This window comes from Etheostoma spectabile, chromosome 11, assembly GCF_008692095.1.
Source record: "Etheostoma spectabile isolate EspeVRDwgs_2016 chromosome 11, UIUC_Espe_1.0, whole genome shotgun sequence".
Taxonomy (NCBI): Eukaryota; Metazoa; Chordata; class Actinopteri; order Perciformes; family Percidae; genus Etheostoma; species Etheostoma spectabile.
Window position 1 is genome coordinate 3,723,798 of NC_045743.1, and position 13,684 is coordinate 3,737,481.

Genomic DNA, 13,684 nt, shown 5'->3' on the forward strand with positions numbered 1-13,684 from the left:
TCGGTTTTGTCATGACAAGTTATGGTTAGGGTTAGGGTTCATGTGTCATGTCTTCATGACACTGTCATGTCACTCTTATGTAGATACCTTCAGGTAAAGTGTTACCATTTTTATAAGTTATAAGCACTGCATGCCATTTGCAGGGCGTCATGACTGGTCGGGGTGTATACGGTGTTACTACAATGTGACGGATAAGGTCACAGTGAGTGATGATGAATTAGTTCTGTAATACAAAAATCTAATTTTATTGTAAAAGAAAATTGTGATTAAAACTAAATGGACAATTTGTTTTGATAGATCCTCTTCTTGCTCCTGGGCTCTATTAACACCATGAGCCTTTTTACCCCAATGGACACTGTGATATCATCAACTACCCTCGTATAAGGGCTGACTGGTGCATATCCCTTGTTGTGAAGTCAGGTTTAAAATGTATTTCTGACTCAGAATTTCATTGGAATAATAATGAAGCCTTTGGTCCGGAGTTACTGTTGTGATGTGCTAATGAAAGCGACTTTGATCTAAAATAGGCTGAAACCCATCCTGCATGGAATTCAAACAGTCCTGATCTGCTGAGGTTCATGTCAGGGAGCTCAACATGGAGCATGTGCACATTAGAGGGGTGAAAGAGAGTAACATTACAATTATTGTATGAGGGAAGAACAGTCACAATGTTTTTTTACCTTAATCTTGCAATTTCCTCCAGTCCTTGACTCTCTTTGTCTCAGCGTCCTTTTTTTGTTCTTTGTTATCCCGTCATCACTCGCACTGAAAACCCATTTCCATGTAACTGAAAGGTTGCAGAGGCATGGGAATTTTAAGTAATTGTCAGTTGCTTGTTCGTGTTAACTATATCCTACTGTGTGCTGCATATTCTTATAACAGTTCTCCTTGCTTCTCACAATTCAATACCAGCTAGAATCATATTGGTTGTTCTGTTCTGTTTTCTTTCTTTTTTCCGCTCTTTGTATTGGTCAAAAAGTATGACCAAGCCCAAAAAAGTAGATTGAAGTTGAGTGTTACCGAAATGTAAAGATACATATAAATCACATTACAGTGAAGGCCATTTAAACAAAATGTCTTTATATCTTAATGGTCTCATATATGGTTTCTTATTATTTAATTCAAATTACAGATAATAAGTGTCCCTGGAGGAGGTATGAAGACCTGCTCTCTCTAGCTGTGTTCATTTCTACATGTACACAACGGGATTGCAACTGCATGGGTTGCAACAGCTTGAATGATTTTTTTCAGCAATAAATTAATGCCTTTTCTAAACATCTTTGAGTGAGTTTCCTCCCACAGTCCAGAGTGTGAGTATGAGTGTTGTGGAAACACTCATACTGTACTGAGTGTAAATGTGGGTGTGAGTCAGTTATTGTTTGTCGGCTGATATCTGTGACGGACAGGGTATTTCTCTGGAGTTGGCCGAATGGAAGGCAATACCGATACTGGTATCGGTATCATAAAATCTCTAGATTTAAACTAAGCTCTTGGTCCTTTCATCAAACTTTAATATTATAAAAGTATGGAGAGAATTAGACCATGCAGTTTGGCATGATGGTTATTCAAATTCAAATCTCAAGATCACTACTTTTTTTTTTTACATTTTCTATGATACATCATGTGTTCGCCCTCAATGTCTTAGCTGTGTATTTAAAGCAAAAGAAGCTTGATGAAAAAACACCAATTTGACAAAGAATAATGAACATGTATGCGGGCATGTGACAATATCTTGGTTATTGATTTACAGTGAAAGATGCATTTGAGTCTATCACAGTAAAAGGTGCAGTAGGTAAGACTTGTAAAACTAGCTTTCTGTCATATTTGCTGAAACTGACCCTATGTTCAAGTAGAACTACATGAAGGGGTAATTAAAAAAATTAAAAAAAACAGCTCCTCTGGCTCCACCTACAGCCTGTAGTGTGATTTGCAAAAACCCACAGCTCCCTGTTCAGATGCACCAATCAGGGCATTCTCCATTGTTGGGGGAGGGGCTTAGTAGACCGTTTTGGGCTTTAGCAGAAAGGGGGGGAGGGACTGAGAAATTGTCGATGTTCATATTTTTTGGGTAAGTCCTAATCCCGGCCAAAGCTGATTCGAAAGACCACTGTTCGCCAGCAGCAGCAGCCATCTTCTTTGTTTTCAAGTAGCAGGGCCATCCTGACATCCTTATGTTAAGCCCGCCCACCGACTCTATACATAATGTGATTGGCCTGACCAGAATTTGTTTTTTCCAACTCGCAAGCCAACGGAGAGTTTCTCTGACCCTGACTGCAATTTACATTTGCTGCCACTAGGGTGCGTCTAGATTTCTAGGCTACATGTTTGTACTAATTGATCTGGATTTTTTATTCTCTTTACATCCAGTTATTATTTTAAATAAACTCGGTAAAGAGGCTTGCTCTAGCCAAAATGTACAGTGATTTTTCTTGGCTATAATTGGACTATATTTCTAGACTCAAAGCTCTATCGGGTCCATTTTGTATTTACTTGTTGACCTACTGTTAATGTACATGTCAAGGTAGACAAACTGTTCTTCACACTTAATTTGAATGTCTTTATATAGAGTAGAAGCTCACCATTTAGGCTTTTTGACACCAGATATTTGGAATTCAATGTAGGGAAAGCACAGGTGTTACGACTGTAATAACATTAATAATGTCTCAGTAAGCCATGATAGGTTGACAGTGAGCTAAGATGCACAATACCAGGACCCTGAAACTGAGGCAGCTCAATAGATTTTAGCCATCATTGAATTGTCAAAATTGTCTTCTATGAAAAAGACCTATCTAAAAAATTCAGTTACAACAAAACGTTGAGTTGTTTATGTATCCACGATGATCCCTAACAAATCACCATCCCAGAGATATTTTTTGTTCCTCTCCAAACAGAACAGTTCACCCCTTTTAAGGCCCAATTGAACCAGAGCACATGAACCCGAAGATGTTCACTCTGAGAGGATGTCCCCGGACTCCTACAAGGGCTACATCACTGCCTCTGGCAGGTCTGTAAGACCCTGGTGTTTTGTCACTCCACCCAGGCCATTTATTTCATGTCTGTTTGAATGAAACACATAATCCAGGGCTGGCTGGACACAATGCATAATCCTGCTATTGCAGCTGAGGTGCACCAGCCCACTCTCCATTCATTCTCCCTGGCAGACTGGACCTTCCTATTTGTGTGCAGCTGGACCCTTTCATTATTTACACTTGAAATGATAATGCCATCATGTGTGCACAACTGCACTATTTGCATCCACATGCAGCTGAATTTGTGTGACAAAATGAACAGGTGGACACGGATCGTGAGATGTGGAGGTTATCTGCTTGTGTGATTTAATAATAAAAGTTGAATAGGCAATACCATGTGATAGACTAAGTCAGAGACAAGGAAAATTCAGGGTTGGGGTTTTGTAAGTAAAACTATATAACCAATTTTGTTGAGCTGGCAGCTTCAGTGCCATGATCGGCTGACGTTCCTGGGCAGGGCATCTCACTTTGAGGCTGACCCATTGTTTCTCCACTGAGTAAAGTTGAAAAGGTTGGAGGGAGATGAATGCCAGTAGCCCATGTTATTATTCTGTACCCTTTGTGCAGACGTTAAGAAGAAGATAAGATGATTGGCAAAGGGGCTGAGAATAGCCGAGTATAACATTTTATTTCATCTGAACAGGTTTAACAAATACAGATATACCAAGCAAGCACGTACACTTACAATAATGTCAGTGATATAACTGATATGTTTAAGAGCCTCTTAGATAATAAAAAACTTGGCCAAACATATGATCAAGTTACATTGACACTGCATTCTAATTGCTGTTTGTCTGTTCTTGGATGCCGCTCAATTCACACAGCACTCAGTCAGATATGACTGAAACATTGATATGCAGTTCTATGAGGTGGAGATGATGGCATTTGTGTGTTTTCCACAAAATGGGGCTTTTGATGAGCGTGTCAACTCAAACGACGCTCTCTTTAAACATCTAAATTCCATTTCCACTAATTTGTGTAGAATCTATCTAGAGGCATTTGAAGTCTCTGGTTTAACCACAGAAGTGGCAGAATTTGGCTATTCTTAGAATAATGGAGCAGTATTTTGCAGTCACTGGCTCTTTGACCAACGTTCCCATTCAACACAGCAAATGCAATTATATTTTGAGACATTCCCCTCTAGATTATGAAATGTCTATTTACATAAACTCGACATGTTTACTGTTAGTTAATCCCGACAGAAGACATATTCAGTGTAGCTTGTCCAGATTTTGTCCTCGTTTGGATCATTGCTGGTGTATGCGCAGGTGCCTGTGGAGCTGCAGGCTACCATGTGGAAGCCCACCTCCGTCAGCTTGTCAAATGCCTGCTCTAGAAAATTATACTTGAGATAGTACCGGGATGTGTATCTCTCCGGGGGCCTGTCCGGATCTCTGCTCTCGTTCAGCGTGTCCCCAAACACTTCTTTGGCCAGGGCAGTCTTACCGCAAACGGTGATGCGCGCTACTCTCCTGAATTTGGCATCGGTTTGGATGTCTCTGCCAATGGTGTACGAGCCGCGGTAACCTATTGTGATATAGCCCGACTTTTTGGAGTCCAGGGATGGGGAGCGCATGGCCCCGCTGACCGACATGGCGCGTAAAGTCTCCATACCGCCGGATGATCCGCACTGCTGCGCACCTTCCTCCGTGTCACTCTGGCTGATCTCCTCGCTAATTGAATCGTCCTTAATCACCCGGGGGCTGAGGCGTTTGGCAAGGTCCCGCAGCTGGAAAAAGTCAGCCTCCCTCTGCAGGCGACTTTTCTCGGGGAAGTAGTCCGGGAGGACCAAGTTCAGGTCTCGGAGATAATCTAGGATGTAGCGGAACAAGAACCCGTCCCTGTCCAAGAAGAAGCGCCCTTTGCTGTCTCTTGCCAACTCCTTGGGTGACTTCTTGCTGAACATGTTCCACAGCAGCGAGTCTGGGACGGCGATGAGTGTTTTATGTCTGGTAACATAAACCTGTCCGCCGACATTCAGCTCAATAATCTCTGAAAACGGGGAACCCGGGTCGCCGCAGTTGGACACTCCGCGCTCTGTGTCGGCCAGTGCCATCTTCTCTGAGCCTCTGCACTGACGTGGGATCAGTGGAAACACTGACCAACTAAGTGACAGCGGCTTGTTTATGAAGCCTGTACTCACCACGTGCGTGGGTGCGCGTGCGTGATGGGGTAGACTGTAAAATTAGCATTTAACTATAACATGACTGTCTTGTCAACATATAAGCAAGCAGCCTTGTGTGTCAGTGCACATTCAGATCTATCTGTGTGTGCGCGCGTGTGTGTGTGTGTGTGTGTGTGTGTGTGTGTGTGTGTGTGTGTGTGTGTGTATGTGTGTGTGTGTGTGTGTGTGTGTGTGTGAGAAAGAGGAGAGAGAGAGAGAGAGAGAGAGCATCACTTAAAGAAGCACCCACATCTGATAATGTGTCATTTGTTTTTCTTGCCGTCTGGCATAAATAGGCTAAATGTATCACATCTTCTGATAATTATTTAATTAATTAATTAAGTTTGCCTTATTATTATTATTATTTATTACAAATCAGTTGGCCTTAGTTATTACAGCTTTGAAATCAAGAAATGGTTGGAAAATAGGGAAAGAGTGACACCCAATGCAAATCTAACAGAAATGCAGCCTTAACCCTCGAACAGCCCTTTGAGGAAGTGAGGACATGCAAAAATACTACTATCAAGGTGTAACATTCAAATTGGTACGTACAAAAGCAAAAACACTCAGACAAACTCTTTTATGGCTGAGACATTGCATCAACTGATGCATGAGATTCATTTCCTGAAGACTAACTTAAAACAAACCATAACCACTACATGCCTAACCCCCACCCCCACCGTTGCCTTCACTTCACCTATAACCTTTAGTTGAAGTTTAGTTCTCATTATGTGACTGTGTGAACAGATCTTGAAAAATGTGACAAAAAGTTTTTTTTTAATTTTTTTTTTTTACAATTTTTTGATTATGTATTTACATTTATTTGAAATACACAGATCAGTCATTATGTCACCACACTGTTACATATTATATACAGACACACCATTGCTGTCTCTATCCAGTAAATTACAGTATCTCCATTTAAGTGATGGGCATACTGCACATGTATTTGGTTTATCATTGTTTCAATACATATTTAATTACCTTGATAAGATGTTCGATTGGCTAGAAGGAAGAAATGTAAAAGTAAAACGATGGGATTGACACACATGTTTTCTGAGTGGGCTTGAAGGAATTAAAGGCCAAAAATAAAATCAACACATAGACCACTGGACAGGAAGCATAATGACAATATTTACTGAAGCTTCTGATGCGCATAAATTAAAAGAAAAAAAAGAAAAAATGGGTCTGTATTCTTGGAAGGCCTGATTTTCCCTCATCCCAGGGTGCACTCCTGTAGTTGCCAGAGGACGTGTAAAGCTTGACTAATTAGCTCAACTAAAAGTAATGATTGTAATTTGACAGAAAAAAATATGATATACATTGTGTATATATAAAATATTACGTGTATATATATATATATATATATATATATATATATATATATATATATATATATATAACTTTGTGTTAAGTAGGAAACACATGGGATTACAAATTGGTGTGATGGCGATCCTTTGTACATTTACAATAACTGCCCATAAACACCACATGTTGCCATTTACAGTGCAAACTTGTTAGCAGCCCGCAAGGACAGAAGAAGAAAGTAATGGATTAATTATTGAAATTGTTGAAGTGATGAAAAACAGTTAAATTAGTTTATTTAGAGTAAATGATGATGCAGGTCCAGCATTTGTCACATCAAGTGGTGGTAGTATGAAAGCAAACTTTACTAAATCAACCTAAACATTGTTTTCAATTGTATGGAGAATTTTTTTTTGTTACATACATACTTTTATTGTTAAATACCATCCAGTTTATGAACACTTCATGAAAGCATATTTGAACAAGACGGGCAGTGTCGATGAAGGGCTACTTGAGTTCATCTGATAGCAATGTGTGGTTACATCAGACTAAAAAAGTTAGTGTCTAAAATTGGCTCCACATTGAAAAACTACAACATTAAAAATGTGCTTAGATGCTTTTGTTAGTGATGAAAAACAGAATGTTTTATAATAATAAAACTCAATGAAAGGTGCCATTCTGCATGCAATTATCATTTTCCCAGCTGTTTGAAATTAAACATCAGTTTGTCATGTGCTTGTCTGAGTGTTGGTGGAGATTCATTTCCCTGTTCAAAACTTCCCGTTGCAAAGAGCTGAATTTCCACCGTCTGTCTTCTCAAATCTGGTTGTGAAAGACAGACGATATTTTTCTCTTCCCAAATCAGTTATTTGACCCTAAAAAAATAATTGTACCACTTGCATATTCTCACAGCAAAAATACAGCATGGGTTCACTGTGATGATTTTTATTTGAATTATGAGGAGATTTGCCAATACCAAAAAAAACAGACAAATCAAAGACAACGTCCAGTCATTGTGAAAGTTCCTACTTCTCATCATGCTGTGTTTTACCCACTTTGGAATTTTGGAAGACCAACATTCAGACAGTGTCACTACCTATAAAATGCAGCTGCACTTAGATGTTTTGTCACTTGAAGACATTGTTAAACTACAACAATGCTGCGCAAGGTATTGTTTTCTTTTATAGTTACATATTTTCAGCGTATCACTGTATGAGATTAAATTCCGGCACCTTTTGAGAGAGTATTTTTGGGTTAGCTGCAGCATATTTTAACTTCTTTAGCCTGAAAAGGTCCTCAACAACTGTTCTCTCTCTGGAGAGGTTTACATCTGTTAGGAACCAGGACAGCTGTCTTTAACAAGGCTCTCACATACAGCCAGGTACAATAAACTGCTTAACTGAAGTAATGGTATACTACTGTTTACCTGCTAAAACACTATGGAATACAAATACAATCTAAATATGTATTAGTTATCTCTGTCAACCCTTTGTATACTATAATTCTGTTTTTATTAGTGTCAACCTGTGATCATCATCAAATGTGTCCTTATTTAGCCTCATCAGAAGTTGTCTATGTTGACCGGAAACTGAAATACTAAGCTACTGTTTGTCAAGTACAGCTGAGAAATATACTAACCGAACTATTTTGCACTGTGATTAATTTCCATTTGGATGAGATGTTGACATTATAAGTCTGCTCCCTGGGCTTTCTTAATGGACCAATTAGTTGATATTATCCCTTTCATGCTGCTATTTGTTCATAATTTTGTTTATCAAAAATTAGGAGCGTCATTACTGAGCTCAGTAACATCCATTTTTAATTGCACACTTATCCCGTCTGATTGCAGTTGTTCACGTCTCACCAGAGGAGCCGTGTTTGGGGTAAATCAGAGATTACTCTTCCTCCTCATTACGCTGCATTTGTCAATGGCATTGCGGTAAGAACAGTCAAATAAAAACATATTATATATAGAAAACATGGTATGGGGGCTCTGATTATCATGGTATCCAAGCTCTGATTATCTGTTTAAACACATTGTTTTGTAACAGGTTCACTCCATGGACTTTGATGACACTTGGCACCCTGCTACTCATCCCTCTGGAGCTGTGCTACCTGCCCTGCTGGCCCTCGCAGAGACACTGCCCAGCCAGCCCTCGGGTCTTGACCTGCTGCTAGCCTTCAATGTTGGAATTGAGGTGCAGGGCAGACTCATGAGGTTCTCCAGAGAGGCCTACAACATCCCCGAGAGGTGAGATATTTAATAACATGAACCCACATCAGACTTTTTGAGACTGCTGTCCACTGGAAATTTTGTATGCGGTTAATTCACCCAAATCACAAAAAGTCCAACACCTACCTCTAGTGGTGTCTAGCCATGCAGATAGTTTTAGGTTTCTTTGTGGTTTTAGTAATGGAGGTGGTAAATGGATTAGTTTGTGGTACTCACAGCATTGAAAAAGGATATTCAATAGAGACCTCTCCCTTTTCAGAAACTCTCCCCCACCTTGATAATGCATACACCCTGCTGTCTAAAGTTTTCAAGAAGAATATTTCTTCAGTAGAAATTACTTCCAAGAAACAGCTCGGTCTGTGGATTATTCAAAAAATGAAAAGTTGCTGTCAAGTTTTTCAAATATCTTTTTTTGAATATGATTATGATGTGAGCACCACAAACAGTACCAGCAGAAATCTCAGAGACAAATGTCTCAAAACCTACTGGAGGCAAAAAAAATACAAGTAAAAAGATGTTTTCACTAGAAGTGTCAGATACGGCTTTACGGTTATTTTCACTATGAATTACTCTGACAATTATTTGTCAACTAATCGACTATATAATATTTAGCTCTAATCGTCAGCTTTTACCTTAATTCATTATGAAATTCAAATAGATCCTAATGTTTTGGTCATCTTTTCCAACACTCTCAGATTCCACCCTCCCAGTGTTGTCGGGGTGATGGGTAGCGCTGCAGCCTCAGCTAAGCTCCTGGGTCTGTCCCCTGTGGAGTGTGCTAATGCTCTCGCTATCGCAGCCTCCTCTGCTGGGGCCCCTTTGGCCAACGCTGCCACGCAAACCAAACCTCTGCATATTGGAAATGCTGCTCGGAAAGGCCTGGAGGCCGCACAGCTGGCCCAGATGGGACTGGAGGGGAATCCAGCCATCCTCGATTTGAACTGCGGGTTTGGGGTTTACTACAGGGACTACAGTCCTTCAGCAATGACAACTCCTGCTTCTAGTGACTTTAAATGGATTCTGGAAGATCAGGATGTGGCCTTCAAGCGCATCCCTGCTCACCTGGGGATGCACTGGGTTGTGGATGCAGCGCTGGCAGCCCGCGCAAAGCTTGAAAACACAGTCAGGAACTTTGACCTCAGCCAGATCAGGCACGTCACACTTCGAGTGCCTCCATCCAAGTACGTTGACTGCCCCTTCCCTGCCACAGAGCACCAAGCCAGGCACTCATTTCAGTTCAACGCCGCTTCCGCCCTGCTGGATAACAAAGTGACAGTGTCTTCCTTCAGTGAAGTTCAGATTAACCGGCCTGATCTGAAGGAGCTATTGTCCAAAGTCAAGGTGGAGACCCCTAAAGATAACCAACCCAGCTTTGACAAGATGTACTGCGAGGTGGAGATGGAGACAGATCAGGGGCAGAGATATGTAGCCAGATGTGATACCTTTTATGGCCACTGGAGGAAGCCGCTGAGTCAGAAGGACCTGGTGGAGAAGTTCAGTGTTAATGCTTCTTCAGTGTTGTCCACAGAGGGAGTGGAGGGTGTAATTGAAGTGACAGGAAACATTGAGAGAGTGAGAGAATGCTCAATCTTGGGTTCATATCTGAGAATGACAAGTAGTCAACATGAGCAGTTTTACAGCACAAGGAGTTTGTAATTATTCAGGGTTTGATAAAGCCAATGCAGGGAGTGTTACATCAGTGTGAAGTAATTTAAACTTTTCCACAATGTAAATATTTTATATTAATTTGTTTCTACCATGAAGTAAGAAATAAAGTAATCGAAAAAAAGTGAACAGTTTCATTTTATTGCATTTTTTTTTAGTACAGTTTCTGTTGATTTTCTAAAATGTGATTAGCATTGCCATCATCATACGGATCCACTGCATTAGAATATAATCCAATAAGATTTCGTCAAATGGAGATTTTGGCAAAATAAATCAGACCATGTAGTACACATTACACTTACAAACATGTATATTTTAAGAGTATCTGGAAGTGCTTTTAAATCGAAGAGTTACTGTAACATCATTATATCTCAGTTCAGCAAGCAGCAACTATTAAGCTTTCTTAAACAACTGCACCCCATTCTTTTCTTTCTGTTTCCACCATCTTTCTAGTACAATTCAAGCAAGTTTCAAAACATCCTGCACCATCGCTCCGATTCCATCAAATATCTCGTGTATTGGAGCTTTGCACATGAACGCAGAGGTGGTGACCAGCTTGTTCTTCTCATCCACATGGCTCTCGCTGACGCCCTTACTCACGTGCTTGCAGCCCAACTGGTTGATGGCCGCTGCGGTGTCGGTAGTGTCGGGATACCTGAGAAAGATAAAAGAGGCATCGCACAATGTTACGCTGCTTATAAGGATTCATAGGTTTATTTGTTACATACACCAACAATACGTGTAGTGAAAAAGACATGTGGCATGCTCTTGGACTGTACAAGACTAGTGTGAAATTAACTGAGAATACTAATTCAAGGTGAAAAACTCTAAATAGATGTTAACGTGTACACATACAAGGCTTTTTGTTGCTCTCAATGTATTTACACAGAAATGGAAATACAGCCAAATGCAATTAAGACAAATGATGTGTCAAATCAGTGGACATTTGGGCTGCTATTATATTGTAATATAATAACATAATACTATTTCTCCCAGTATCCTTGCACTATGCTCCATATTTAAGTATTTTTTATTGAACTCTTCGTTCACTCATGCCTCTATGTTGTTCTGTTTAGAGTATGTATATATTAGTGTGTATATTTTTGTTTTGGTTGTTTCGTGTGTAAGCACAGTGTGAGCAACGATGCTCCAAAGAAAAATTCCTCGTATGTGTCCTCATACCTAGCGAATAAAGCTGATTCTGATTCTGCTAAGGCAAGTTGGACTCACTTGTCATCCTTTTCGATACCGACGGTGACCTCGCAGCCGGGAAACACCTTGGCAGCCAGGACAGGTGAGATGCAGCAGAGGCCGATGGGTTTACCCTCGCCGTGGAACGCCTGCAGCGTGGCCTTCACCTCGTCATTAACGGAGCAGTCCTTCCCCTGCATGGCCCACGTACAGAGGTTCTTCGCTGCACCAAAACCTCCTGCGAGACATTGCAAAAAATTTGATTATTGAAGTCCTTCAAGCACTCGTTTGTAGATCAAGGTTTTAGGGATATTAATGGTAACAAAATGGACACAATGTTTTTTCAAACCTTGTGCAAGAACATAGGATGGGATCCTCTTTGTAAAACATTGGGCTATTGTGTTCTAGTGAGCAAACCTGGGAAGATAACAGCATCATGGTCTTTAACGCTGAGTTTAGACAGGTCCTGGATGTCTCCACGGGCCAGTCTTGCGCTCTCCACCAACACATTTCTCTTCTCTTCAGACGGTTCGCCTTTCAAGTGATTCACCACGTGCATCTGGTCAATGTTTGGGGCAAACATGTTTACCTGCAATGAATGAAGCAAAGGTGAGGACTAATTAATTCTTCAGCCTACAAAATGTGTTAGCCTATTGCTTTTTTTTGTCAGAACACCATTTCATACTCATATGAAATAAAATCATATAAAAACTGAAAAAGCAGCCAGGCCTCTCATTGAGGAAGATGCATTTATGCTTGACAAACAACTTAATCAGTTATCAAAAGTGTTGATAATTATTTAGTTTACAATAATATCTCTCCTTATGATTCCTTGCAGAAGAATAGTAACACAGAGAAGTAATTTAATACTTAAAAGAACTTGTTGCTGAAAAAATACCCACTTAATTTGTCTAGCTCACATTAACTTTACATAAAGTTAATGTGGACTTTGGATTTTGTCATCCCATCACTGGAATCATGTTAAGAAGGGAGCAAGAGTGGTCAGTTACTAAGGAGAAAGACTTACAGTGACCAATGACTCATATGAGCATTAGTTTTAAAAAGGGAACCTATCATTTAAAAGTCATGCACAATGTGTATAACTTAGTTTACCAGAATCAGAGTGCATCAAACAATGTGGATGGCAATTTGGCCATCTGACCAACCCCGAAAGCCTGCAGCAGTGTATTCAACCGTCTATTGTCACAAACACACAATTAAAACAATTGTAGCAAATCTACCACGTGTGTTGCACTGCATCAGGCCATATTATAGGCTACTGATAATAAGGTTATGTATGTATGTATGTATGTATGTATGACATACATACATACATACATTGTGTATGTATGTATGTATGTATGTATGTATGTATGTATGTAATGTAATGTAATGTACGTAACTACACAACATACAGTATCAACACTTGCAGACCAAAGCTGACTTAACAACTTACACTTGCCCCTCTTCTGCTCAGGTGGACCAAAACAGCGGAGGCCTCGTGGATCTCACTGCCGTCATAAACTCCACAGCCCGCCAACACCACAGCCACGCGCTTACCCATCTGTGTCGTGTAGTAACTTCTATTACCTGCCTGAATTGTGCTGAATGTCAAAAAGTTACGACTACAGCGGTGCAGCAGGGTGAGCATAGCGGACCTGTCAGCGGGGAGGACGCCCTCTTCTTCTACGTCTTCTTCTTCCGCACTAACCGGCGGTTTCAGGTGCTTCCGCGCCATCTTGTGTCTAAACCTGAGCACTGCTGCCGTTAATAACACGCAGCTGCAGTATTTCAACTTTTTATTATTTTATGTTTCCTCTGAACTTCAATTTAATTTTATCCAATGTCATCGTTTGTACAACCAAATAGTTTAAGTGTAGATTCTTATTTATTTTACTTATTAACTTAACTTAACTTACTTATTTCCAGTTGCTATAGTTATCGGGTCCCTTTCATCACAGCAATCAAATGTGTACAGATAAATGAGCCTGATAGATTCAGAATAGATAAATAAATACTAACTTTGAAGAAAACTTGTATTTTTTACTTGTCTTTATTCTTATTATTAATTTCTTTATACATGTCTTCCTATATAAA

At 40.1% G+C, this 13,684-nt stretch overlaps 3 protein-coding genes across 3 annotated transcripts; 1 reads left to right on the forward strand and 2 right to left on the reverse strand.

Annotated features, from left to right (window-relative positions):
• Positions 1–4,074: 4,074 nt before the first annotated feature.
• On the reverse strand, positions 4,075–5,186 carry kctd12.1 (potassium channel tetramerisation domain containing 12.1). Its single transcript, XM_032529404.1, has one exon. The coding sequence runs from the start codon at positions 5,083–5,085 to the stop codon at positions 4,219–4,221; it is 867 nt and encodes a 288-aa protein (XP_032385295.1). The 5' UTR covers positions 5,086–5,186; the 3' UTR covers positions 4,075–4,218.
• Positions 5,187–6,639: 1,453 nt separating this feature from the next.
• acod1 (aconitate decarboxylase 1) lies at positions 6,640–10,693 on the forward strand. Its single transcript, XM_032530300.1, has 5 exons — positions 6,640–6,652; positions 7,821–7,879; positions 8,348–8,437; positions 8,550–8,749; positions 9,427–10,693. The coding sequence occupies exons 1-5, from the start codon at positions 6,640–6,642 to the stop codon at positions 10,385–10,387; spliced, it is 1,323 nt and encodes a 440-aa protein (XP_032386191.1). The 3' UTR covers positions 10,388–10,693.
• zgc:162944 (glutamine amidotransferase-like class 1 domain-containing protein 3A, mitochondrial) lies at positions 10,519–13,340 on the reverse strand. Its single transcript, XM_032529406.1, has 4 exons — positions 13,044–13,340; positions 12,005–12,176; positions 11,627–11,825; positions 10,519–11,051 (listed from the first exon to the last, which is right to left on the reverse strand). Exons 1-4 carry the CDS (start codon positions 13,323–13,325, stop codon positions 10,856–10,858), a joined length of 849 nt encoding a protein of 282 aa, XP_032385297.1. The 5' UTR covers positions 13,326–13,340; the 3' UTR covers positions 10,519–10,855.
• Positions 13,341–13,684: the final 344 nt, after the last annotated feature.

What these genes read in the sequence shown, in the direction of transcription:
- kctd12.1 (XM_032529404.1), bottom strand. Translation starts at nt 5,085, where the DNA reads ATGGCACTGGCCGACACAGAGCGCGGAGTGTCCAACTGCGGCGACCCG.
- acod1 (XM_032530300.1), top strand. An exon ending in AGGCTCTCACATACAGCCAG is followed by an intron (nt 7,880 to 8,347) that starts GTACAATAAACT and finishes GTCTGATTGCAG; the next exon opens with TTGTTCACGTCTCACCAGAG. An exon ending in CATTTGTCAATGGCATTGCG is followed by an intron (nt 8,438 to 8,549) that starts GTAAGAACAGTC and finishes GTTTTGTAACAG; the next exon opens with GTTCACTCCATGGACTTTGA.
- zgc:162944 (XM_032529406.1), bottom strand. Translation starts at nt 13,325, where the DNA reads ATGGCGCGGAAGCACCTGAAACCGCCGGTTAGTGCGGAAGAAGAAGAC. An exon ending in TGATGCTGTTATCTTCCCAG is followed by an intron (nt 11,826 to 12,004) that starts GTTTGCTCACTA and finishes AATGTCTCGCAG; the next exon opens with GAGGTTTTGGTGCAGCGAAG. An exon ending in GGTATCGAAAAGGATGACAA is followed by an intron (nt 11,052 to 11,626) that starts GTGAGTCCAACT and finishes TATCTTTCTCAG; the next exon opens with GTATCCCGACACTACCGACA.